Source organism: Lagenorhynchus albirostris, chromosome 18, assembly GCF_949774975.1.
Source record: "Lagenorhynchus albirostris chromosome 18, mLagAlb1.1, whole genome shotgun sequence".
NCBI classification, from domain to species: Eukaryota; Metazoa; Chordata; class Mammalia; order Artiodactyla; family Delphinidae; genus Lagenorhynchus; species Lagenorhynchus albirostris.
The window spans coordinates 60,986,127-61,013,170 of record NC_083112.1 but is presented as its reverse complement, the minus strand read 5'-3'; the positions used below and the strand labels follow the sequence as shown (position 1 = coordinate 61,013,170).

General features: G+C 40.0%; 1 protein-coding gene across 1 annotated transcript in view; it reads right to left on the bottom strand.

Annotated features, from left to right (window-relative positions):
* GPC5 (glypican 5) overlaps nucleotides 1-22,208 on the bottom strand; it is a 1,366,876-nt gene extending 1,344,668 nt beyond the window's left edge. Inside the window, exon 1 of the mRNA XM_060129314.1 lies at nucleotides 22,043-22,208. Coding sequence (XP_059985297.1) covers nucleotides 22,043-22,208 — 166 coding nt within the window. The remainder of the gene's footprint in view (nucleotides 1-22,042) is intronic.
* Nucleotides 22,209-27,044: the final 4,836 nt, after the last annotated feature.

The window sequence follows — 27,044 nt, the reverse complement described above, 5'->3', positions numbered from 1 at the left end:
TTTAAAAAGAGAATAAAAAGTGCATGTTTGACTGGTAAGAGTATAAAATGGCATGGCCATTTTGGAGCATGATTAGGTGACATAGATTAAGGATATGTAAATTTCATGACCCAGTCCTGAAATGAAAAATGTTAAGTACAAGTTAATAACAGAGATTTCTGTGGTGAATGGCAATGCAGGTAGACAAGGTACCCACCACCAGGATGATTGATGAGTAAAACAAAGGGGATAGGGCTTACCTGGTGGCGCAGTGGTTGAGAGTCCGCCTGCCGATGCAGGGGACACGGGTTCGTGACCCGGTCTGGGAAGATCCCACATGCCGCGGAGCGGCTGGGCCCGTGAGCCATGGCCACTGAGCCTGCGCGTCCGGAGCCTGTGCTCCGCAACGGGAGAGGCCACAACAGTGAGAGGCCCGCGTACCGCAAAAAAAAAAAAAAAAAATCATTGATAGGGAGAAAGCAAACTGCTTTATGAAAATGAAGATTACCAAACTGGTTGAATCAGGATGTCTAGGGGAATGACTAGATCTTTATTTCTAAGGGACACTACAGGTTCTTGTCTTGCATACTAACACTTGAGAGACATTGATCTCTGCCTCATCATCCACTTTGCCTCATCTCACACCATCAGCTCCACTACCTTTGAGCATAGAATGTTGTTCCATACTTCCAGGCCTTTATACCATTTCTGCCCCAGGCTAGGATGCCCTTGACCCCTCTCTTCCTTTATTCTTTCTACTGAACACTTTCTCATCTTTCCAAATTCAGTTCAAACTTTTCTGAGGGCCCCTATTAGGATTACGCAATCCCTACTTTGAACTCTACAGCTCTATCCAAAACACTATCTTAGTACGTAAAATATTTTTATTCTACATTTTCTTCCCTCCTAAAAACCATCAGCTTCTTGAGGAAAAGGACCTTGTAATTTCTCCTTTATCTGATAAACTACTAATTACTGTTTGTCAAAGAAGAGAAGAGAAGAGAAAGGAATGGAGGAAGGGAGGAAGGAAAGAAGGACTGGTTATTCTACATTAGTCTATGAGTTGTCTTGAAGAGTAATAAAAATTTTTTTTATTAAAATAGTGCTCATAAACTAGATGCTTTTTAAATATACTATAGATAGGACAGGATTTTTTTCTAAAACAAACTCAAAATTGGTAAGGCACATGAAAAAATGTGCCTTAAAAATCTTTATGTTCGGGCTTCCCTGGTGGCGCAGTGGTTGAGAGTCTGCCTGCCAATGCAGGGGACACAGGTTCGAGCCCTGGTCTGGGAAGATCCTACATGCCCCGGAGCGGCTAGGCCCGTGAGCCACAACTACTGAGCCTGCGCGTCTGGAGAGGCCACGACAGTGAGAGGCCCGCGCACAGCGATGAAGAGTGGCCCCCACTCTCCGCAAGTAGAGAAAGCCCTCGCACAGAAACGAAGAACACAGCCAAAGATTAATTAATTAATTAATTAATTATTTTTTTAAAAAGAGGCCTCTAAAAAAAAATCTCTATGTTCAAACAAGCATTTATTCCTTCAGAACAACTTAAAATTTAGCCTTAACCAAAAAAAAATTGCTTTTGAATTTTTTGAATTTAGAAAGAAGAAAAGTAAGGAACAAAAACTTCTTACCTAATGATTTAATAGTATAGCAGATAAACACACTAATCCATTTTACCCAGGAAATGAGTAAATTATGGAGTAGTAGACTCTGCATCTGAAAAAGTGTTAACCCAAATATTGGAATTCAGAAAAGGAAAAAAGGTAAATAGCACTTTGAAAATTGGTTACATTTATTATAGAAAAGCTCTAATAATATACCTAAACACATTAAAAATTAACAAAATGATGGATTAAAAATCCTAGCAAGTACCTGGTGTATAGCAGGCTGTCAAAAATGGTATTTGCTTTTCTCTTCTCATATAGCTATGATAACTAAACATCCCATTTAAATGACAAACATCTCATTTTAAAATTAACAGTCTATTTAGATGCCTGCCCTTGAGTCAGCTGAGATACCCTATTTCTACCTGCAGGCTCCATCCCACTCCAGATTCTAGTATTAACTGAATCCTAGTCAAGGGTTCAATTAAGTATCCAAAATTCATTCTGCATTGGTTCAACATATTTAGTACCTTTGCTTGTCCTGACATACTTTCATACCTGAATTCCAGTAACTAAATTATATATACTCCTACTGTTTATTCCATTTCTAACAATGGGGTCAAATTGTTTTCCCCAACCCATACTAGATTGCCAGCCTCCGTACTGGGCCCAGTTTCACCCAAAAACTTGGGTTATCAGTCATGACTATGATATCCAGAACAGGGGTAACTAAATTCCAGGCTGTGTCTAAAAAACACTGGATTCTGGCAGTCTTCACCCACCACACTTTACTATCTAATCCTGCCACCAACTCCGCCAAAAGAAGTCATTCTTGTCCCAAGAAAATCCAGCAATGTCATGATGAAATAGAATCGCAGGTCCCCAGGATCCTGTAAGTCTGCAGAAATCTATCCCTAAGTAAAACCAATCAACTGCTACGAGTTCCCATCCTCCTTCTATTACAGTGCAAGAGATTATATTTCTTATTACCTCCATAAATTTAATATCAGATTTATGATTTAGAATCATTATTTGCAAACATCACACAAAACTGAGGTCAGAAATCTTCATTTACAAAATAATTATAATGACTCATTTCTTTTTCCTATCACTGGCCATTTTATTCCAAGTATGTATTATGACTGATTGTTTTATTTCTAATTGTTTCTTACTTGACTTAGAAACTTTTTTTTTTTTTTTAACCGGTACGCGGGCCTCTCACTGTTGTGGCCTCTCCCGTTGCGGAGCACAGGCTCCGGACGCGCAGGCCCAGCGGCCATGGCTCACGGGCCTAGCCGCTCCGCGGCATGTGGGATCTTCCCGGACCGGGGCACGAACCCGCGTCCCCTGCATCGGCAGGCAGACTCTCAACCACTGCGCTACCAGGGAAGCCCAACTTAGAAACTTTTAAGTAAAAAAAAAAAAAAGGAATTGTACGCATACAGTAGCCTTTTTAATTAAACCCCTGTGTATCTGAGAATACCTACTATCTTAAATACAGTTTCCTTCCAAAGTCTGTATCTTCCAGCTTCCAGTATTGTAAAGAAGTCCAACATCAATCTGCCTATTTGTCCTTTTAGTAACCTCTCTTCTTCTGACTATAAGTTTAAATGACTTTTTAAAGTACTAATGGTTCAAAAATTTTACCAGACTATAAATCATTTCAATAATAAAAATGGTCTCAAAAACAATAATATAAATGCTTAATAAATGGCCAAGACGTGAAACCTGCAGCAAGGCTCCAAAGCCCGTGCACTTAATTATTAGACCATAATGCTTCAAGTCTCTGACTCTGTAGTATTTCTTCCATTATTTCCAAGACTGCCTTTCCTATGCTTTTCTCTCTCACTCTGAAATATTTATCAGCTGTTGGATCTTTCGACTGTATCTTGCACTCCTCCCATCTTTTTGTTCATAGTTTACATTACTTTAACCTTTTCTTCATAATTCAGGAGGAACTTCTAAACATATCTTCTAATTCAGTCATTCAGGTTCTATTTAGCCTATTTTTCATAGGCTTCACTGCATTCTTTAAGAAAACCGTGAATTTGACCTTCAAGAATCCTTTTCTATTCTCCGATTATTTTCCAAGATGTACAGTTTTGTCTTATGAATGCAACATGAAATATGAATGAGAAATTAGGAGGTATTCTTTTCTATTAAACATCTCTCAGACTGAAATTCTGGATCTTTTACAAGTCCAGCAGGTTTTCCATTTTTACATGTACCTTATAGAAGTTATCTGTTTTATGATGTATTTGGAGTTGCAATTAAGCTTGTCAAATTTTTAGATTTCTGTTGTTGAATTTCAGACCCAGAAGGAATGTTAATCAATGTTTTCAGTCATGCTTCTTTACTAGCTGGGAGACCCAGGAGTCCAGGTGGGATAGGGAAGGATCAGCATCAGGAAGACACTGTGGAACAGGGAGTTTCAAGGCTCTGCCCAATTTTCTATACTATTTTTTAGGGTCTCCAGGGTGATGCTTCCTTCTTCAGCTGGTACCCCTGCCTTTGCTGGGATCAACATTAGCAGGGGCCCTGCTTCGCTTGGCATGCCAGTCTCCTTAGGGTGCACATATCCTCTGTGAGTTCCGACATGAGGAACACTTTAGGAAACAGCAGTATAATCAATACTTTTCCTCTCATCCGCTGTCTCATGGCCCACCTCCCTGGTGGGCCCTATAGTTCTGAGCCAAAAGGTGTTAGTGAGGCTGCATTAGGGTGACATTTCTGATTTCTGGAGCAATTTTTCTTCCACGAGCTTCAGCAAACTGTAAGCTTATTGGTCCCTCCCCCATTCTTACCTTCATGAACTTTATCATGGAGAAATTTGTCAAATATTTTGGTATTTGGGTGATAGTCCACTGTGGTTTCCATAAAATGATACATGTTTTCCCTATTTTATTGCTTAATGACTTTTATCATAATGTGGAGGATGGGGAGGAAAAAGGAAGAGTTAAAATGCTAACATTCTGAATTCCACCTTAAAAATGCTAACATTCTGAATTCCACCTTAAAATGCTAACATTCTGAATTCCACCTTAAAAAGGCTAACATTCTGAATTCCACTTTAAACCAAAAAAAAAGTTTATCTTCCTTCTTTTCTTTCCTTTTTTTTTTTTTTGCGGTACGCGGGCCTCTCACTGTTGTGGCCTCTCCCGTTGCGGAGCACAGGCTCCGGACGCGCAGGCTCAGCGGCCATGGCTCACGGGCCCAGCCGCCCCGCGGCACGTGGGATCCTCCCTGACCGGGTCACGAACCCGTGTCCCCTGCAGCGGCAGGCGGACTCTCAACCACTGCGCCACCAGGGAAGCCCTTATCTCTTTCTTAATGTGCTGTTTTGTTTTTGGTATTAGAATGGAACTTCCTGAAGAGGTATGCCTCACAGTACGTAATTGTAAAAATGGACCATCACATCCCAAAATAACTGTTAGCAGTTCTTTATGACATTTAGACAAGTTTCTACCTCAGAATACACAAGTAAATAAGCTAGCAGATTCTTTGAACGGAAGCTAAGAGAAAAAGTTGGATGATTCTAAAATCCTTGAAAGTGTTTACTTGTTCACCCTCTGGATGACTATGGGAGGTGATATTGATTTATAATGACTGGTAGAAATGTGCTTATGATAGGATCACAATGATGCCTGATAGAGTGAGACCTTGAGTTGCATTCCAAGATCTACTCTTGCATTTTCTCCATTTTAAGACACTAAAAGATGCCTCATAAATTTATTTATACATTATTTTAAGGAGGAGGAACTATTTTATTAAGTGCACACATTAAGAAGTTATTTCACAAAACATCAAAAGGTAAACATAAAAAAATAATAGAAAGGAGGAAATAGTAGGAATAAATAGGAAACTATGCTGCTGGCACTGGGAGTAGGCAAATAAAAGAGAAAAAGAATAAACAGCTTGACATGCAAAAAGCCAAGAGCCCCTTGATTTCTCAACTTTAAGAAATAGAGGTACAGGGGAGGTGGGTTATTCCATGAGGATTACAGCTATGTTCTCATCAAGTATAACATGGTCACCTGCCTTTGATTATTGAAAATGGTTATGTTACCATTTCCCTGACAAAATGAAATTTTAGGGCATATAATGTAGAAAATTTTTTTTTAATTACAAAGGAAACCCACAAATCTGAAAGTCCACTAGCCTAGAAAGTGGGATTAAAAAGAGGTGGATTATCAAATCCCACTCACAGAAGCAGTAACTCACAGAATCACAAACTTTACTAACTGTTCTAGGGATGCAGGGAATTGTGAGACACAGGTAAAGCCAGGAGGAGTCTGAGGCCATCACTGCAGCTCCCTCCTTGTCACATTAACATAAACTCAGGCCCAAAGTTAACACGAAAGGTTACTAAGCAGTTGCTCAAACAAGAGCTATTTGGTCACAAACTATCTCCATTTTATACTCTAATAATTACATAACTGACAGTGACATTTTCCTATGGCCCATGACACATAAATTCATAAATAAGTCTGACGGTTGTTTGCTAAAAGCTGCACATTGATTTAAACTAGTATTAGAAGAGCTAGGATACAAACACATATGTAGAGATCTATGGCTAATTGAAATCACTTAAGACATTGAATGGCTTGACTCCTTCTGGCTCAGATTATTAGCTCCTCTAGAAGTTTTATAACTCACCTACAAATAGACAGTAGGGAGCTACAGCATGAGACTTTATTAACCATGCAGTGAGAAGCATAGTCATTTGAATAGCCATACACAACATGCAATGTAATTCGGGTTACTCAAATAGCCATGAATTCAAGGTCAATGTGTTCCTCTTGCTTTTGGGACTGATTTCAGCTGAATGAACAATTTTTAAAGTACATGAGAAGCACCTTAATAGACTGCTGTTGCAAGACAAGTAGAAGAAATCAAAATCATATTGATTCTACCTCTTAAATAATTTTTAAGTTTACTTCTTTCCACCTGTACTACCACCACTCTAATCTTAAACCTAGAAAAGAAGTTTTAAATGGATACCTACCGACAAGAAAAGTCTTTTTAAAATGCAAATCTAATCATGGCACTTATGCTAAAAGATTTTCCATGACTTTCGATTGCTCTTGAGATAGAGTCCAAAATCCTTAACACAGCCAAAAAGGCCTTAGGTAATGATGGCTGTCTCTCAGTCACCACTTTGCACTCATTTCATCACTTTCTTAAGCTGTAGACATGTTCATAAAGAGTGTACTTTGCAAAACGCTCATACACAAAAGAACGACCAATTATACTCTGGCTCTTTCTCTTCTTCTCCGCAGAAGTCAGCTTCTCGAAAGGGGGGTGTGAACTGATTGTTTCCACCTCATTCTCATGCCAGCCCTGCCGTCTCAAGTCTGACCTGACCACTCCTTGGTGAATGCACACACCCAGGTAACTGGTGGACTCCGCGTTTTCAAATCCAAGGGACACATTCATTTCTAACCACTCTTGACCTCTTTGTGGAATCTGCCAATACTTACTCCCCAGTTCTCAGAACCCTTCCCTTTCTTTGATTTCTAGAACATCACTGGATTATCTGCTTTCTCCTAGTCCTTAATTATTTGTGTTGATGCAGGTTCTGCCTCTCAGTTCTGTCCGTGAATGAACTTTTACTCCCAGGAATTCACTCACACACTTAATGATCTCCATGTCTTTATGTACATCCCTCTCTCAAGTGATATTTGGACCCACACTTGCAACTATCTATTGTACATTATCACCAAGATATACCAGAGTAACCTCCATACTGACATGCCCCATGTTGTACCTTCTTCCCTGCAGACTGTCTTCTACACTCTGAAAGCTACTTCAGAAACTGGGCATCCTACTAGACTCATCCTTCCACTCAAATCCCCTAAAAATTCCGCCTTCTAAGTCTCTCCATCTCCTCCATCCACTTTTTCAAGAAGAGCTTCCCTAATTGGTACGAAGTAAAAATGTCCCAGGAGAATAAAAAGTGAGTGAGGAAAAAAATCACTCTTTCCCTATGCAAATAAATGTTTTTCTTAATAATCAAATAAATAGACTCTCTCAAGTGTAGTCCTTCCCAGAGCTTTAATACTGATATGTACTGGGGCTCTTTAAGAAACATATTCAGGATGCAGCGTTGCTCGCGAGCTAGTGAGACCCTCCTGCTAAGAACACTAATGAAACAGCCCATGGAAATAATATGCAGCAGATCATAGTCTGGGTTTTGCTGGTTATTCTTTTTGAGGTCAATTTAACCAGCATTCTTAAAATGGCATCTTAAAGGCTGATAAATGTGTAAGCTCCTGAGTTGTGGGTGCAAGTGGGCAGCCTTACAGCATACATGGGCTCTTAGCCCCCTTCTCAGGGGAGTATTCAAAAGATGCTGAGTCTTCCTTCCACCTGTGTTAAATTGCAGAGTAATTTCCTGTTCCTTATTTTGATTAATAAATCAAATGAATTCATCAAATATTGATTAAACACCTGTCCTGCTCAAGACACTGTGATAGTTATTAAGGATACCAAGAAGGACAGAATGCAGTTTTGCCCCTCCAGGGCTCAACCTAGGGGGAGACACATTTGTAAAAACTTTAATTAATGTGACAAAGTGCTATGAAAGAAGTATGTACCAGGTTCTACGGAAGCACAAAGGAAAAAAATGGTTTCCTCTTCTTGGAGAGACAAGAGAGGGTGTCAGAGGGGATTTTGAGCTTTATCTTGAATAATTTTTTAACTAGATGCTTTATAGTATCCTCACCAAAAAAAAAAAGGGGGGGTAGAAAATATTCCTGTTTAATAAATGAGAAAGTGAGTTTATTATGGTTAAATTTGTCTAAGTTCACAAAACTAATAAGTAGAAAAACAAATTTGAATTCTGATTGGTCAGACAAGATTAGAGGCAGAAAAGCAGAGCGGGGGGGGGGAATGATATTCCACAGAGAGTTGACAAAAGGCGAGATGTATGAAAAGGTATGGTTTCATTGGGGAAACCAAAAGCACTGAGCTATGGTTGAAATGGAACACCAGGTCTATGTATGGTGTGTGTGGGGTGGGGGTGGGAGTGGTTGCTGGGGCGTGTGAAGGGTCTGGGAGTTTTTCCTACTTGCAAGTTAACAAGCTAGCATGTGACTTGTGAAAACAATTAAATAGAAACCAGTTAGAGTCAGGAGACCAGAAAAGGGAGTTCTTATGCCCTGACCGCCTCTCTTGTCTCTCCAAGAAAAGGAAATCTGGGCTAAAGCTGAATTGCAAGCCATAGTTGAAGATTTTCCCAAAGTAACCAAAGATCCTCACAGATTTGCTGAGGACTTTAATGTAGTCATTCAAGCTTATCAACCTGGTTTCTCTGACTTATAATAGCCAGTCCATATGCCTGCTGGTGAAGGCCAGGGCCAGCATTGGATGGAAACCACCAATTAGCAAAGACCTGAAAGGTTTCTAGAATTACAATCAGGAAAAAAGCCCCCTAACTTCTTATATGATCAGGCTCAGGTGATCACTAGGCAACCTCAGGGAGCAATTCCTAGGGCTTTTCCAAAGCCTGTTTGACTAGAACAATAGTCAGCCTTGAACACAGAGATCTGATGAACCTGTTCATGAAGATTATGATTGACTTCAGATTGTTTTTAAAGAAAGTTCTGGTCTTCCTTCAGATGTTGATTTCACCTGCATAGTTTTTAACTCTATGTTTATTAATGGGCTGAACCAAGACCTTTCCCTTCTAGTGAAAAGGGCCAGGATGGAACGGGAAACTGTCCACCCCAGATTCAGTTAATCTGCCACACCAGCTCTCTCACACTCTAGATGAGTCGCCTATAAGGAAGACCACCAAACTTCTTAATCCTCAACTCCAATAAATGAAGGCTCCTAAATGAAACCCAAACCCTCCTAGTTTCTGCTATTATTTGCAAAGAGCCAGGACATTGGGAAAGAGACTGTTACAAATGTGAGCACTTTAGGCACACGCAGCCCTCTATCCAGCCTCTCCAACATCCTCCCCATTCTCAATGACGGGCTCTGAGTAACTACAGGGGCTCCTCCCAAGCCTCCCTTTTTTTTAATTAATTTATTTATTTTTGCGGTACGCGGGCTTCTCGCTGCTGTGGCCTCTCCCGTTGCGGAGCACAGGCTCTGGACGCGCAGGCTCAGCGGCCATGGCTCACGGGCCCAGCCGCTCCGCGGCATGTGGGATCTTCCCGGACCAGGGCACGAACCCGTGTCCCCTGCAGCAGCAGGCGGACTCTCAACCACTGCGCCACCAGGGAAGCCCGGTTCCTTCTTTTTTTTTTTAAGTCGAGTCATAATTTGCTTTTTCCTTTCAATAGGGCCATGAGTCACTTTGGTTACATAGCTTTACCTCTCTGGGTTTAGTGTCCACATGATTATCCATAATTTATCATTTAATAAACATTAATAGGCATCTACATTAGCTGTGGATTCTAAGTGCAATAAACCTGCTTATGTATGTATATATATATTCATTTAAATTTGTCCAGTTACTTTGTTAGAACACTTTCCTATAAATTGGAATTGGTAGGCAAAGGGTATACAAAATTTAAATTTTGAGTGATATATGCAAAATTCTCCCCAAATGTAGAGACAGTCTTCACCAGTCTTCTTTCTCAGTATTTGTAGATGAGAGTGCTCTATTTGCTACAATCACAGGAGCATTAGATATCAGTATTTTTAATCTTTGACAATGTGATATTCCTGAGAAATTAGTTTTCCTCTCTTACTCTTGAGTCAATCATCTTCACATATCCTTATTAGTCATTTAATCATTTGAATTTCCTCTTTATGTTCTTTTTTCATTTCCCTTGGAATATTAGTGTCTTTGTCACCAATTTATAAGAGCTCATGCACGATTAAGGATGCTAACCTTTTGGTTGTTGTGTATGACAGATGAAATGACATAGAGTTTTTCCCCCATTTACTTCACTGTGATGTTTATTTTATTTTTTGATTATACAGAAATTACGTATTCAAATAGAATCACTTTTTTTTTCTTTTTGCTGGTTTTTGTTTGTTCGTTTGTTTGTTTTTTAGAGAAAGGCAATGGGAAATCTTTGAAGGATTTAACATGAGAAATAAAGTTTACTTCATTGGGAATTAATTGGGAAATGAACTGGCAAGGACCAAGAACAGATGTAGGCTGATTGAGTAATCCAGCCATGAGAAGGCACTAGGTTAAAGCATGGTGGTGGCAATGATGGTGGGTAGAGGAATTACGGGGACGTTTGTAAAACAGATTCTGTGACATTTGGCTGTTGATTGAATTAGTGGAGTCAGTGGGGATTAAATTGCTGTTTTATTCTGGGGTGTTATCTATTTAGTCAAATTTCCAACTGAAACCTAAAGAGTTAGCCAGCACCAGTGTTCTTCATAGAAGGGGTGAGGGAAAACGGAAGGAAAGAAACAACTAATTAACAGAAGCATGATCACGAGGTACCTGAATATGAATAGAGAGATCATCATTGATTAGAACTCTAAAAGCATTTATAATTCAACTCTAGAACAGATTTGTGCTTCTATATATTTTAATTACAAATCAAATGATCTCTGAAAGCTATGGGTTTAAATATCTAAAGTATGTAAAGTTTTGTCATACAGGAAGGATCTTGAAATAAATTGCTATCTCAAATAGAATTATTCAATAAAATCTTTTATAAAGGGCAGGGTATAGGAAAACTATAAAGGATACTGCAGTACTCCCTGGCTAATAACTGTGGAGAAGGAGCTGTTACTACCTCAGAGGAGACAAGAGGAGAAAGTAGCTACCAGAATCCAGAGAAGGGAAGTGAGGTCGCTTGAGAGGAGCTGTGTGCTTAGGTCAAGGGACTTAGGGAGGCTGCCGGAACCCCACAAGGTGAGACCTGGAATGCACCACACTCCACTTGCCCAGTCTTCTTCTCAGCCACTGCTTCCCAAGGGCTGCCAGAGGCAAGAATGCCTTTGATGTAGTCCAGGGACAGAGCAGGATGGAGAGTCCATCTAAAGGGGCAAGCAGAGACCAGCATGCTCCACCTCTGTGCCTTTCTTATGGAAAAAAAGTTCTCATCCGCAATGCAGAAGACACACAAAAAGACCCAGCAGCACTGTGACGTGCAAGAACGTGATAAAACGCAGTAGAAAATTAACCCCTCCTCCCCCTCATGACGTCAATCACGAGCTGCAGAGCCTCTCCCTGCTTGCATTTGATCAGCATGTTTCCAGGCAAAGTACCTCCCTCTTAATCTTAATAGAATTAATATAAATGACATTATTTCACAAAAGACCAGTCTTTAGATCTTAAACTACGTAATATGAATAAACAAATCTGATTTTACCTTAGAATTAAACTATAAACAATTAAGTAACTTATTAACTAAAATAAAGAGTGAAAGGATGGACTAAGTTTCTGTGAGTAGAGGATCAATACTTTGAGAGTGAGTGATGGGAGAAAATTATCTGAAAGTTTAGAAGTTTATTAGCATGAAGAAAAAGGATCTCTACTTTGCCTGCTCTTTGATCTCATATAAAGAATTTTTTAAATGCATCTAAGAATTACATTTCTAGTATTGATAGAATTAACTATATTAGTGGATTATATTATTGTTTACAAAGCTTTTACACCGTACCATGTGGTCCTCATAAACCACTGAAAGGGAAGAGGAACAGCCTACATACTATCCCTGTGAAGAAAGAAAAACATTTTCTGAGAGGTTGAGTTATCTGCTGAAGGTCACATAGCTAATAAGTGATGTAGTCAAGACCAAGCTATTTCAGAATGAAATTCATTGGTATTCACTAAAATATGTGACCATAATATGGGACAAAGTATAAGTTAAAATGTCTCATTTCCCATTTATTTATCCCATGACAACTTTTCAATGCTCTGTCATACTTACCACTTTTCCTTGTTTTCTATGTAAGATATGTCCAAAGATAAACTAAATATTAAATATTTAACGACTTCAAGCTTATCTGTGACCCTAAACTTAGAAAGGTAAAAAGCAACATTTAGTTTTGTTTTGCAGCTAAAGCTCTTAACTCTTCAAATCCAGACCCACATATCTTCACCTGATAAATAAAGGGGACTCTGAAGAACTCGTGGATTCCTCAGCTTTTTGACTCTTTCAATGTTATTCCTCTTTCCTTTACCTTTTAAGTTAATCAAAAAATCTTCTTTTTAAAAGTGACTTTTACACCCCAGAGTAAAATGTATTCCAAGCCTGGTGAAGAACAGACTATTAATCTCTTCACTTTATTGACCGACTTCAGTTTCAGCTCATTAAACACAGACATTTTCAATGATCAAAAGAAAATGAACCAAACGTAACTTGGTATAACCTTACCAAATAAGAGAGTTGTTCAAAAAAGCAAATAAATCTGAACAGGTAATTTAATACTGACAGTCTTCCATTTAAAGAGTATATATGCTATGAACAAGGACATGCAGAAATAATTTCTACGTTCATTTGATCAGTGAAGTCACACTCTTGATATGCTTTTTATCCAACTCTCAGTTCTTAGCCTCTCCCAAAATGAATACTATACTGAAGGAATTATGAACTAACGTCTCTTGAAACTATAAGACAAGGAAAAACAAAAGACTATGAGTTCTAAAAAGACAGCTGCCAAAGATTATTTCATTATATTGCCATACAGAATTATAAAAACTAAAGAAAATCTAATTATCAGAGCACAGGAGAGGAAAACCAGTAATTCAAACCCATTATCCTAAAAAGAATAATAAGCAATTTAAATTAGGAAACAAGAAATGTTCACTAGCTTTTAAATATGACTGTATTTGAAAGATATTTAAGTTACTAGCTGAACCATACCAGAATATGCATGTCTCATTAGCACTGACTTAAGTAATCCTTTACTTAGGTAAAACTTCATAAAACCAATTCTAAGATATCCTAAAAAAATAACCAATCACAATTCACACGGGAAAAAAAAGTTTTTTTCTAAGATATCACTGAAAAGAAGTCTTAAAGGCTAGGTGAGTAGTTCTAAAATTGGAATTGTTGTAAATACTTTAGAGACAAATTGTACCTGCTACCATATATCATGTTTTGTGATTTAACAGCAGTTATTTTCTTGCTTCCTCTGAAAGATTGTGGCCTCTCTACTTGGTCACATGGAATCTAGACCCCAGGTCAGTGTCCTTTAACAATCTTCCCAGCTCAGGAACAATTCCATAGCTAAGTGATTTGTACTTTTTCCCAACATGGAATTAATCAGGGTAGGAGATGGAAAACCAAATCATCTTCCAGTTCCTTACTATGAATTTTCTCATGGAAAGAAACAATTTTGCAAAACATATATTCAAATAAAACACAAACCGACCAACCCACAGCCAATTGTAAATTATAGTTGGTCACCTTTATTTTTCTCCATTCTTCCAATAATAGATCAATTAATGTTCTAAGGCAGATCAGTCACACTGTCTACATGGTGATAACAACTGCAAATGAATCCTTAAATGTTAAATAATCTTCCTTCCCTTGCAAGACATTTGAGGAAACTTTCTTTCAGACGTTGGTTTGGCAATTAATTTACTCCATTTCAAAAATGTTAGCTAAGATAGATAAAAATTTCTTTAAATTTACACTCAAAAGCATTAGGTCACTTTATAAAATTTGTGGCAGTTACATAAGAAGATATTAACTCCACATAAACAACTTATTCAACAACACAACTAAGCCCAGATCAGAATATATTTTTTAAAACTTCACCATCTACATTTCTCATTCTATTAATATCAGGCATAAAAAACATAATTAAACACGATAAATTGAGCCTGTTGGGTAACTACGAATATAAGATTAATTCTAAAAATCAAAATTGATTCATTAAGTTTGGCCTAATCACAGAACAAAAAGATAAATCAATCACAGTTCCTGCTCACAAGTAGCCTACAGTCTAGCAGAAGGAAAGAAACACATTTAAAATCAGTATTGCTACTTTTGAGTCCCAACCTTATATTAGAAATAACTAAATACTGATCTGTATGTGGTGAGTGAGGATTTCAGGGCTGGTTAAAGAAAAGACAGGACCTCATGATGGCAGTAGTATCCAATGAGCTTTAGTTGGGTGCCACTTTGACAGGTTGCATGAGAGGGGATGATGTCCCTCACAGCAGGAGACCTGCCGAGACACTGGTGCAGGACCACCACCCAGAAGAGGAAGAAAACAAGGGAAATCCCAGGAGAGACGGGTATTGGAGAGGGGGACCCCGTGTCTAGGTGATATTGCTTAGCAGCAAGATGGGAAGTCTCTGAGTCAAAGAGCTTCAAAGGGCAGCAGTAACTTGGGGTCTTTTACTGCACCAGAGTTTATTTTATCTGTATGGCTAGCAGATAAGTTCAGCTTTGTGGGGTTTGCAAAGCAGGCAGACTCTAAACGACTAAAAATATGTTTACTTGAGCTGTATTAAAGCAATTGGAACTGTAAAAATTTGAGTTTGGCACCAGTGGGCTTTGGGCTAATGGTCCCAACCAGCTATGAAGAAGTAAAAGACATAGGGGCCAATTTTTAACTCATTTTTATAACACCATAAAACATAAAAAAAAAAAATCACTGTATCAATAGAATCTTGGGTGTTCAATACCTGTGGACTGACTTCTGAAGTTTAACTTAAGAATCAGAGAGGTTCAAAAGGTGAAATAAGAGGCTCTTTGAAGCTTTACTAAAGTATTCAACAGACATTTCAACTCCTATTTTGTGTCAGCCGCTGTTCTGGGCACCAGATATTCTACAGTGAACAAGGTACACAGCTGGACTGGCTACATAATTTGCAGGGCCCAATGCAGAAAGGAAGCACAGGACCCTTTTTCAAACTTCAAGATGGTAACAGCAGGACATTAAACCAAGCATAGGGCCCTTCTGAGTGTGGGACCCTGTGTGACTGTACACGTTTCATATCCATGAAACCGGTCTCGGTAGACATATTCTCTATCCTCAACATGCACACAATCTAGTGGTGAAAAATCAACAGCAAAAAGAAAAGAAATATGGCACCGTGAAAAGTGCCATGAAAGAAACAGCGGGGAACAGGGTTCAGTGAACCTTGAGAAAGGCTTCTCTGAGGAGCTGACACCTAAGCTGAGACCTGAGGCTTGCAAGCCAGCCAGCTATATAATGTGTGTATGTGAAGGACCCATAGGTTGGACATTTATACTAGTGGCTCTCAGTCAGGACGATTTTACCTCTCCTGGGTCATTTGGCAATGTCTAGAGACATCTTCTGTTGTCAGAACTGGGGGTGAGGAAAGGCGTTGCTACTGGCATCCAGGGGGCTAAAGGTCAGGGAAGCTTCTAAACACCTTACAATACACAGGACGGCACTCGCCACCCCTGCCAACAACAAAGAATTATCCAGCCCCACAGGTCAGTGGTGCTGACACTGAAAAACGCTGAAGCGGAATGAATGGAGATAAGGCGATCACAGGGCTGTGAGTGGGGTGAGAGTTTGGCACATTTGCCTTTCATGTCCTTAGCCATGTGACTTTATGGTAGCAAATATTAGAAACCTATATTTCCAACAACAGTAGAGAATTCAATGAATGGTACAGTGATTCAGTAGAATCTTAGTCACTAAAAAAATACATATTTAGAAGGATGTTTATGATTGGAAAAGGCATGTTACAAAGAAAGAAAAAGTGATTCTACATTCTTTCAAAAAATATTTATGTGCTGAGCAGAGGATTGATGAGGGTGTTGAAAAGATAATTCAAAGGGTTATTGGTAGTTATTTCTGGATGGTAAAATTGTTTTGCTTTCTTTGTACTTTTCAGTATTTTAAATTTTCAAGAGAAGTGTAGACTCTCATAAAACCATGAAAGTACAAAATCTCATTTTCTTTCTGAAAAAGTGTATTATACATTCAACTTACACGGCAGCCATATGTGAACCTGATAAGGCTAATCAAAAACTGTGATATTTGTTGTGATTCACAGAAGAATGACTAATCATTCTAGGATGATTTTAGCAGTACCACTGGTAAAATTTGAAATTTCTAAAGCTGAAAAGTAGAAGAATTGAGGGCACAATTGGTGGTGTCTTGTCTTCTAAAGGTCAGGCTTTTGTAAAAGAAAGGTAGATATGGAAAATGGCTACTCTCTATTAAAATGAATCGCTCTTGTTAGTTAACGGAGTAGATAGGGTACCACGTTCATAATCTATTTCAACAAAGTATATGAATGAAGTCTCTCATGACTCCATTTTAACAAAATGAATTTGTGGTTTCTTGAACAGTTATATCAAGAGGCCATTGATTTGTAAGTCATGTCTGTTTACAAGTAGTATCTGGTTGTTGAAATGTTACTCTTGGTCTTATACCAATTAATGATAAAAGAAATGTTATAGATCAGGAAGGTGTTCTTATCAGACAAGCCAAATTCCATATTCTAGAAAGTCCTAGCAAGCTGGAAACATGGTTGGGGGAAGTATAAAATAATTATAAAATGCTATTCTTAAGTTTCCTAAATTGCACCCCTCCTTAAAGCTGATTATACAAACACAGGATGTTGGACACTTGGCAAAAAGGAACTTAAATTTGGGGATGGAGAGAGGACAGGGACACACACAACATTTACATTTGTTAGTAAACTGACTATGAGGGAATAGGATGTGATTTGTACAATTCAGGCCCTGATGGAGAGTCATACTCTATGGCCCAAAGGTAGAAAATCATACTCGCTTCCCCATTATGAAGCTTCACTAAAAGCCTGGATAAAAATGAAACACATCATTTTCTTAGACATCGAAGCACACGCCAGATATTCCAGAGGAGAAAGTGACAAGTTTCCCTGACACTGGAACTAGGGCTTGATGTTTACAACTCAACAGAGACAACATGCTCAGAATAAGAAAACAATGATGAGACAAAGCCACCTGAGACCTGTGATGCAGCAGGATAGCCACGAGGACACTCTACAACCACAAAAGTAACTAAATATCCCCCTCTTTTGATCAGCAAGAGTGACTACTGCTTCTTCATTAAAGAAAACTAGCCCCATCTTTATCTTCCTGACACCTAAGTAAGTTAGGAAGATGCTCAATTCCTGAATTGCCCTGCTTCCTTAAACCCTTGTAATCACCCAGCACAAAGCCAAATCCTATAAAAAGCCCCTTTCAACTGCCTCTAACCAAGGCACCCACAGTTCCTGAGCTGTGCGATCTCCCTTGCTGCAGAAAATAAGACCTAGTTTGTTTGACAATCATCCTGTTTCTGGTGGTTCCTGGCTGGTGGACTTCAACCCAAGACAATCCTGTTATTACTGATCTGCCCAACATCAGCCTGTGGGTCCCGTTTATGGTTTTGGATCACCATAACCATGCTGCCCAAGCAGCAAAAGGGGTTAGTTCATGAGAAACAAGAGTCCCAAATTGAGATTACTGTCAATGAGTGACTATGGCCACCAGCCGTCGAATGATGTGACTCCCTAAGGCACCTCCTACACACTCCTTCACCTCCCTGAATACAGACGGCAGGATGGTGGGAGAACCAGTGGCTACGGGTGCTGCAGCTAGCAGTGGTGCAGTGCAGCTTGGTTTCTTTCTTACAGTTCCCCTTGATCCACAAAAAAACAACATTCACCATAACCTAAGAAATACCATTTCAGACAGGTTTCTTTGATTTTCCATTTAGTTCATGAAAAGAAACAAAATGTTCACCATGACCTAATAAGTACCATTTTAGATAGAAACGTATTTCCCACTTTTAAAAACAATCATCTGTGACTTTTAAAAAACTAGTTATTATAAAACACATTCTGATTTATAGAGATCCAAAACTAAAATTTCACCCTTAAAGGTCGAGTTCAGCTACAATCAAGACACTAAATAAAAAACTGTAATAACAGCAACACATTTTTTGAGCACTTACTATGTACCTAGATTTGTGCTATCTTACATACATGTATTATTGCATTTCATCTATGCAACATGCCTTTGAGAACTAACATCCCCATTTTACAGATGAGAAAATGGAGGTTCAAAGAGGACAACTGATTAACCTCAGTCACAGAGTCACAGGTGCCAGGACCAGGTTTTGAACCCAAACGTCTATAATTCCAAACTCCAAGGTCACCAAGTAGATTGTTTCTCTTGGGTATCAGTATAAAACAACACTGCCCTTGAAGTCAATATAAGACTGGATTATAATGATAGCAGTTTAAAAGAACTATAGCGCACTACTTAAAGTGTCCTATAGTATTAGAATTTAACTTTGCCACATCAAGTTTATTTTTATTATACTATTTACAGCCAAAGCTACCAAGAAAAAGTTATCTTTCACACGCTACTCTCTGTATCAAGCAACATCCACATTTAAAAACTAGTTGGTATATAAAATCTGAAGGTAGCCTTGGATTTTTATAAGCTCCTCCTTTCTGAATTAGCTTCTTTAAAAAAAAGGAAATAATGCATGTGTGAACAATGCCTGTGTGAAGAGAATTTCAATGGGAAAGCATTATCCCTTCTCCCCAATAAAAAAAAATAAAAATAAAAGGACCTTTTAAAAGACATTTTCACTAACAGTTCTTTTCTGGATGAAATAAACAAGAGCAAAGGGCACCTTGACTACTACCTAGGAAATAAAATCAGAACACAGGGAAATCTGTAATTCTAATCACATGTACATCTTCTCTCCTTTTTTACATTTCTCATCCAAACATCCTTAGGAGCTCAATAGGCTTAAAAGAATTGGAGCAGGGTAGAGAACAAAGGTGAGGGGAATCTGAGAAACAGCTTAAATGGCTGTTCTCACCATTTTAGTAATTTCAAATTGGGTAACATAGTTTTCAGAAGATGTAAAAGTCACAAATATAGAATGAAACTGTAAAAAGTTATTCTACCTGCTTATATTTTAAAAGTGGCATTTTGGCCAGGCATCTCAGGAATTAACTACTTGTGGACAAGAAATGCAAGAAAGCACTAAAAAAATTAACTTTCAAGGAAAACAAATATCAAATTTAAATGTATTAGCTTTAGTCAATGAAAGCCTATGTGCTAAATACATACACCTGCTAAAAAGAATATTAATATTTGTATTCTTATGTGAGAATGACTACTTAGATATTAACTATGTTCTCTCTTGAGATTGAGGATAATTTTAGAAAATAAGATTCAACTACTATACTCAATCAAGCTAAATATTATAGATCGCATATAAATACAAAAATAAAGAAAAGCATTTATGAACCATGTGGTATGTGTGGTTTACTCAAATGGGGAATGAAAGTTTTTTTAGTGGAAAGAAAAGAGACGTCAATGTTAAAAGAAACAGTTTAATATTCATTTAATTATTCAAATAAAAAATGACCAACAATAGAGGAATGATAAAAATTCAGAATTATATCAAATTCAGATGTGAGTGCCTGTTAAAAGAAACAGTTTAATATTCATTTAATTATTCAAATAAAAAATGACCAACAATAGAGAAACAATAAAAATTCAGAATTATATCAAATTCAGATGTAAGTGCCTGTTATTGGGTGATTCTGATTCAGAATAATACTTTCACGTGACTTTTTCTTAATGCAAATATCAAAAGAATTCAGCACTTCTTTTCACCAGCACCACTGATGTCCCTAAGAGTGCAGCCCTGCATGGCCCCTTGAGTAGGTACTGCTAGGATTCCTCCATTGCCCTTAAGCCACAGATAAAGAAAGGTACTAGCAATGGGGAAACAATCCAGAATGCCTTAGAAAAGAAGATGCCTGCCATCCTGGCTCTTTTTTGTGTGTCATGTATATCAAACACAAATAAGTGCAACCATTTCCTTCTCTGTAGGACAGAGTTTCAGATTCAGTAAAATGTTATGCCAGTGACTGATAACGCTGCAAAGTTCCTCTTCAAAAGAGATGAAACACACACAAGGTTCTAGAAATGTAATACCTTCTAGTCACTGTATTATGTTTAGCAGGTACCAGATATACTGAGATATGAGATGGGTGGTGACATCAAGGCCTTACTGTCAACATTTACTGAACATATCAGCCAAAATTATGGGATCTGGGGGGGCAAAATCTATGGTTCAGGTGAGGATTTCACAGCTCAATGCCCCCACCAAGTCCCCTGCCCCAACACACACACTCACTTTAGTTGCATTAGCTACTGACAAGTGTGGGTTTTTTCTTTTTTAAATGAAACGAATGCACCAAAATAAGAACAGGTTTACAAGGGGGTGGTATCGTTTGAGAACAGAACTGCCCTCAGCTGAGAATATCCAACTATGTTGTTTCAAGTAGTATAGAAAAAGTGCCTAGTACCGAATAGGTGTTCAAATAAATATTTGTGTGTTTGTTTATAAGACTAGTCTTGTAAACTAAAATAGTTTCGGCGGGCTCAAATGGCCAGATTTTCCTTGTGGGATGACTCCAGAACTGAGTTGACAACCAGCAAAGCAACCAAGCGAAAGAGCCAGAGCTCCATAGTGCTACGAGCAAGCCCCCTCACCATACAAACTCAGAGGACGGATTTTAGACCCAAGCATCCTCCACAAGTTCTTCGTCTAACCAATAAGCTCACAGCATTTGTCAGTGTGTTGGCCTCGTAATTAGGTGCATTGCTCCAGTAAGATCGATCTTAGCTCCAGACACCTGCTGTCGCGTTTGACAACTAAGACCTATTCTTCCAGACCGAATGTAAACTGGAAATCCCGCCCGCAGAAGGAAATTGCGCGGAGGGGGCACGGAGCACAGAGTAAAGGTGCAGGCACACGCGCTTACGAGAAGCAGAATCGACGCTTGCCACACTTACTGTATTCTTTCCCTTTCAATCTCTGGAAGATCTCATCCATGTCAAGTGGCTCCCCCATGCATTCTGTTTGATCGCCTGTTGCCGGCACATCTTTCAGGCGTTGCATCTACCCAGTGGCTCCGAGAGACACACTGGGTAGTTTAGGTTCCTGCAAGGTGGGCTTGATGCCCGGGCGCGGAGGGGCAGCTAAGGGTCACACCAGCGAGGGCGAGTCTTAATGACAGAGGGGACCGGCCGCCCTTGTCACTGCCCCATTCTCCAGCAAAGGAGGATAAGGCAGCTTTGTGTTTTTACTATCAAACTTACAGCGACCAGCCCAACTCCGTCCACCGTACGAGAAAGCAGCCAACCGAGGCCCCCCGGCAGGGCACTGGGGAAGTTCCCACGTGGAACAGAAACGCGGTCAGGCCGCGCTGTCCCCCGCTGGCAGGTTTACCGACCCCTTCCAGCGCATCCGCCGAGACTAAGGGAGCCGGGCGGGAAGCAAACGCCCAGAGCTCGGCTCAGCCGCAGGCGGAGTCAGGGAGTCCCCGGAGCTGCGTTGCGCTCGGGATGTTCACGCCGCGCTTCCCCAGAGGCCTCCCCAGGATTCACCCTGCGCGGCCCGAAGGCCTCAAAGGTCATCTTCCCAAGAAGGGCCATTCAGACAACCTGGGGAGCGCAGGGCCGGCGCCCCGGACGCCCCAGCCCGCGCCCAGACGCACAGCTCCGCGCCGACAGTCCGCGCCTTACCTGCCCGCGGCGAATCCTGCAGCCCCTTGACGGGTCCCACCAGGCGCCACTGGAAAAGTTTCCTAACTTCTTCGCAGCTCTGCAAGCCCTCGCTTCGGGTAGACCCAACGAGAGCCAGAAGGAGGAGACAGCGACAGCCCACGCGCCAGGTCTGTGCGTCCATCATCGGTGTCCTGGTCACTCCTTCCCCCGCCGTGGACCCCACTCTCCCCGCGCGCCTTGCGCTGCAGGCGCTGGAAAAGGCTCGGTGGTCGAGGTTCCCAAGAGGTGCTATCTGTCGGTGGGCTGGGACGCCGGCTTCACCTGCGGGCACTTGGCTGTCTCCGGAGGTGCCCCAAGGCTGAGACACCGGAGTTCTCAGTCAGAGCGCCGCCAGGTCTCCCTCTCCAGCGGGGCGAGATGGCGCCGCGCGAGCGAGGAAACGGCTGGAGTCGCACGGAGCCCGAGAGTATCTGGCTCGGGGAACCACCGCGGTAGCCGAGGGCTCGGCGGGAAGCGGCCGACTTGGGACGCGCAGCTGGTCTAGCTCCGCGGACAGGCCCCGCCCCCGCCCGTGGTCAGGCCACGCCCCCCGCGTGCTGCCCGGGGCCTCCCTCACCCGTGGAGCCTGTCAACTGTGGTCCACGCTGGAGAGACAGCAGAGCGGCGCTGCGTGGAGCCAGGAAACAACTAAAACGGAACCCGACCTCGCTCTCCCAATCCATTCCGGGGAACTGCAGTCTGAGGAAAAGAAGAGCGAATGTACGAAGAGACTCAGAGAAGACGCGATGAGAAACACCAACTGGGAATACTTCCATATAAATACTTCCGTATAAATCAAGGTCCTCAATGCATAGGAATTTGTATTCGAATTGCACGAAATGGGATCTGGGCACAATACAAAAGGCAAAAAACTATTTATAGTTAAAGATCTCAATTGAGAGGCTTGATAGCACTTAGGTTTTAAAAGAGTGTACATGAGACGTTATTTTTTTTTTAATTTCTGTATGTTTGCTGCTTTGGAACTTTTTTTTTTGGTAACATTACGATTTTCTGAAAAAACTTAGAAGTCATAAAAATTACATTCAAACCTTATAACGTTCTTATTTTCACAGTAAAGTCCAGTTTATTCTCTTATTACCCTTTAGCATCATATTTTGCTTCAGTACTTTGTATCTATAAGGGCCCTTCTGAGCTTTACCACTTCTGGAATTTCTTTAAAACATTTCTCAAAGAACTACTAGGGTAAAAGTGCTCAGGGGAGTTTCTCACAAGGAAGATAGAAAAATGAAGACTTTAAGTGATTTTAAAATGACAAAGGAATTTTGTCAATTTACAAAAGGAATTTTGCATTAGAAACCATAAGCCAAAGGGCCAGATGTATTTTTGAAATATGATTGACTTAACACTAAGACTGTGAATGACAAGAGTGTTTCATCATCTACAGGCACCTGTAGACAGTCCTCCTCCAGTAAAACAAAACTACTTAAAAGCATCAGGCCAGGGAGACTATAAATGCTTTAACCACCTAAAGGGAATTTATTCTCAAATTTGAACCCTTGCCAAGAGATAGAGATGAATAATTTTAAGTCTTAGTTAAATGTCATGGGACTTTTTAATGACCATTGATATCAAAGGCAGCACTTTCAGCATTGATTAGTGTTGACTGATTAGATTGCTTGTTCTAAAATCATTCCAGGGCAATGGCTGAGATACTTCTTCAATGAAATAGTACTTACTTGGCCTCTGACATCAGTTCCATGAATATTAGATTTTTTTAATTTTTTTAGAGAAGCTCTCTTAGTAAATGAAAACTGAAAAAGTTAGCTGCTTTTAAATTCACAGACTTCAAGCAAAGCTTTATGTATGTATCCTAGTAGAAAAAAAAAAAAAACTGCCCCCTGAACCTAACAGCCACCAAGTGTGGGAAGACTGCTTGGAAGTCAACTCTATAAGAAGAACAAGAAGAATGACCATGAGTATGTGTATGGTGCTTAGATGCCAGGCAATATTCTAAGTGCTTTTTAAGGGTAAGAATTCATTCACTTAATCTTTATAACAACCCTGTAAAGTAGTTACTACTATCATCATTGTTTTACAGATGAGGAAACAGGCAGCACAGAGAGGTGAAGTGGCTTGCCCAAGGCCAACATACCTGCTGAGTGGTGGAATGAGAAATCAAAACCAGGCGTTGGAATCCAGAAGATGTGCTATTAACCACAGGCTCTCCTCGGCCACACCACGCCATACCGAAGAACCTAGTGGGTTACATTCAGTAACACAAAAAGCTGTTTATAGTTTATCAGGGTTTTTTTTACTAGTAAATATATATAATTTTTATCTGTGGCATTTTATTCTACTAGAATTCCTTCTATGTTAATATAAGGCTAATAAATCCCTAGGTTTTCCAAAAGTTTTTTGTCTTACCCGGATCTCTCCTTGATTGATTTGATCATCATAGAGTAGCATTAGCATTAAAAGAATCTCAGAGATTACTTGGTCCAATTCATTCACTTGGAATCTCTAAAACAATTTGTCTTACAAGGATAAAATCACAAACACCACTGAGAATGATGAACACATACTATATTTTTAGAAAAACAGTAAGCTAGGCAGAATTGGGATTACAGAGACATGTAAGCAAGTTCTCGGTGTTTTTGCAATTTATTTCAGCAGAATAATTAGGTGGGGAGTTATATACAGAAATGGAATAGGATCTAATGAGAAAATAAATGTCTAGTCCATGCAAAATGTCCTCAATTACAAAAATATATATTTTGTTTCTACCTCTTATTCCCTACTGCTACCACCATGGATGAGCTTTAAGACAAGCTTCCTTCTGCCAACCAGAATACAATAGCAAAGTGCCTTTAATGTGAACACTCTAGGGCAAAATCTCTACACACTGTACTATAACTAATCTTTTGTTCAGTTTACCTGTAAACATTAAAGATGAAGCTAGGGAGAAATGTCTGTAATTTGACAGTGATAATGCCTCATTTTTCAAAAGTTATTCAATAAACATTTATCGAATGCCTTTTATGTAATAGCACTGTGTTTTGCTTTTGAAATACCAATACTTGTAGATAGAAGAATCTCTAAACGGTCATTATTTAAAATACACTTTAATATTCTTCTAAATGCAAAGCTTCTAAGTAACCCTTTACAGTGTATCAACTCAAGACCTTGTAAAGAGAAATAAAGAACCTCCAGCATGGTTTAGATGATCTTAATGATGTCACATTGCCCTCCATTCGGACTACTGCTTTAAGCTAATACTGGCCACTGGTTAGCTCACCCTCAGAAACTGGCTGGAGTTAACTCCTATACCCAATCAAAATTAATAGCTAATATTTACTAAGTGCTTACAGGTATTCTCATTTAACGTTTCAACCACCCCATGAGACAGTCACTATTATACTCATGAGGAAACAGAGGTACAAAGAGATTAAACAGCCTTCCAGAAGCACAGATAAGAGCCCAGATGTAAGCCAGGCATACCGACTTCTGCACTCCCGTGGCCACCACCTCTCCTGCTCTGACAAACCAGACACCTGCCTTGTGGCCCCTGGACTCAACCCATATCATATATGGGTAAAGATCCTGGTGGTCGGTGCTCTTCCTTGGGGACAGCCAGCTGGACCTCATCTCTGTAGTGGTCCAGAGACCTGCAGCGACTCTAACCCTGGCCCAACTCTACCTTCCCGGCAGCCACCCGAGGTCCTACTTAACCCTTCAATCAGGAGGACTATAGTGTAAGAACTAAAATTCCAGGAGCGGCCTTGACCTCTTTGACCCTCGTGGGATCCCAAAGGCCTACTGGTGCGTTCTTCACTAGCCAGATACGCCCCCCAACCCAGCAGTAAAGGATCCCTCCCTGGCCAGCTCCCCTATCAGCCAGACCAGCTCCATCCCACCTTATCCACCTAACCGGTTTCTCTTCTCTGCCATACCCTCGAAATTATCCTACAAGTCAATCACATCCTCCATGGGAACCGGTCACCTAACACTCTTGTCACTACAAAGCCTGCCTCTCACAGCCCTCTGGCTCACTCTGCTCTCAAGTGGAACCCACACGTGGCCCTGCATGGCATGCGGTATCTTCCTCCCCTGGACTGAGTGTGTGTGACCCATAAATTGCTGTGAGTCTCATCTGCCCATCATGTGTCTGGCCATCTCTTATTAATTAAGAAGGGGGATCCTTCCTTCATCAGTGAGGTAAATAGGAGGCAATACAAAGGCTTCCACTTAGCTATTTCGCTAAAAAATTCTGACTTTTGCCTTGCCCCACCTTCTCTCTCTCCCAAATGCTGCCCGGTTAAAGGGAGCTAAATTGGAGGTCAGCCCCAGCTGACTCTAGCAACGAAGTTCTGCCACCAAGTAATCAGAAGGAAATTGAGGGATCTTCTCCTGATGTCTCCTCAGGGTCAAGAGAGCAACTGTTGAGAAAAAGCTGCCTGCGGGAGAGAACTCATAGCAAATTACAACATTCCATAAAATACTCAAAACCAGATACCAGGATGAAATGTTCATGGAAGTCAGCGGGGAAACTTTGATCAGCAAACACATTTTCACACCAATGCTTTCTAAAGAGATATATCTATTGCTAATGTATATTTCCAAATGGAAAAACCTCATCTTCTAATCACCAGTACACGTTTATCAATGATTTTGAAATATTTTAGATGCACTTATGTCATTATCTCACAGTAATTATGCTTCAAGGCAAAGACAATGTAACTATTTCTCAAAAAGCATTAGATAAATACACTGTTCCTGTGTGGAGGTTTCAAAAGTATATCATACTGTATTTAATTTTACATCTTTTGTGTTTAATGAAAGACATCTGACTTCTTTCAGAGAACTTACTGAGAAATAAAAACATTAGTTGTTCTAAATGAGAATGAAAGCATTAAAAATGACACTTAAGAAAGGAACCCAGGAAAACTCAATGAGTTTATGAAACTAAATTTCTTCAAATAATTTTCTTCTAGTCCATATATAAGAACATAAAAATGGTGTT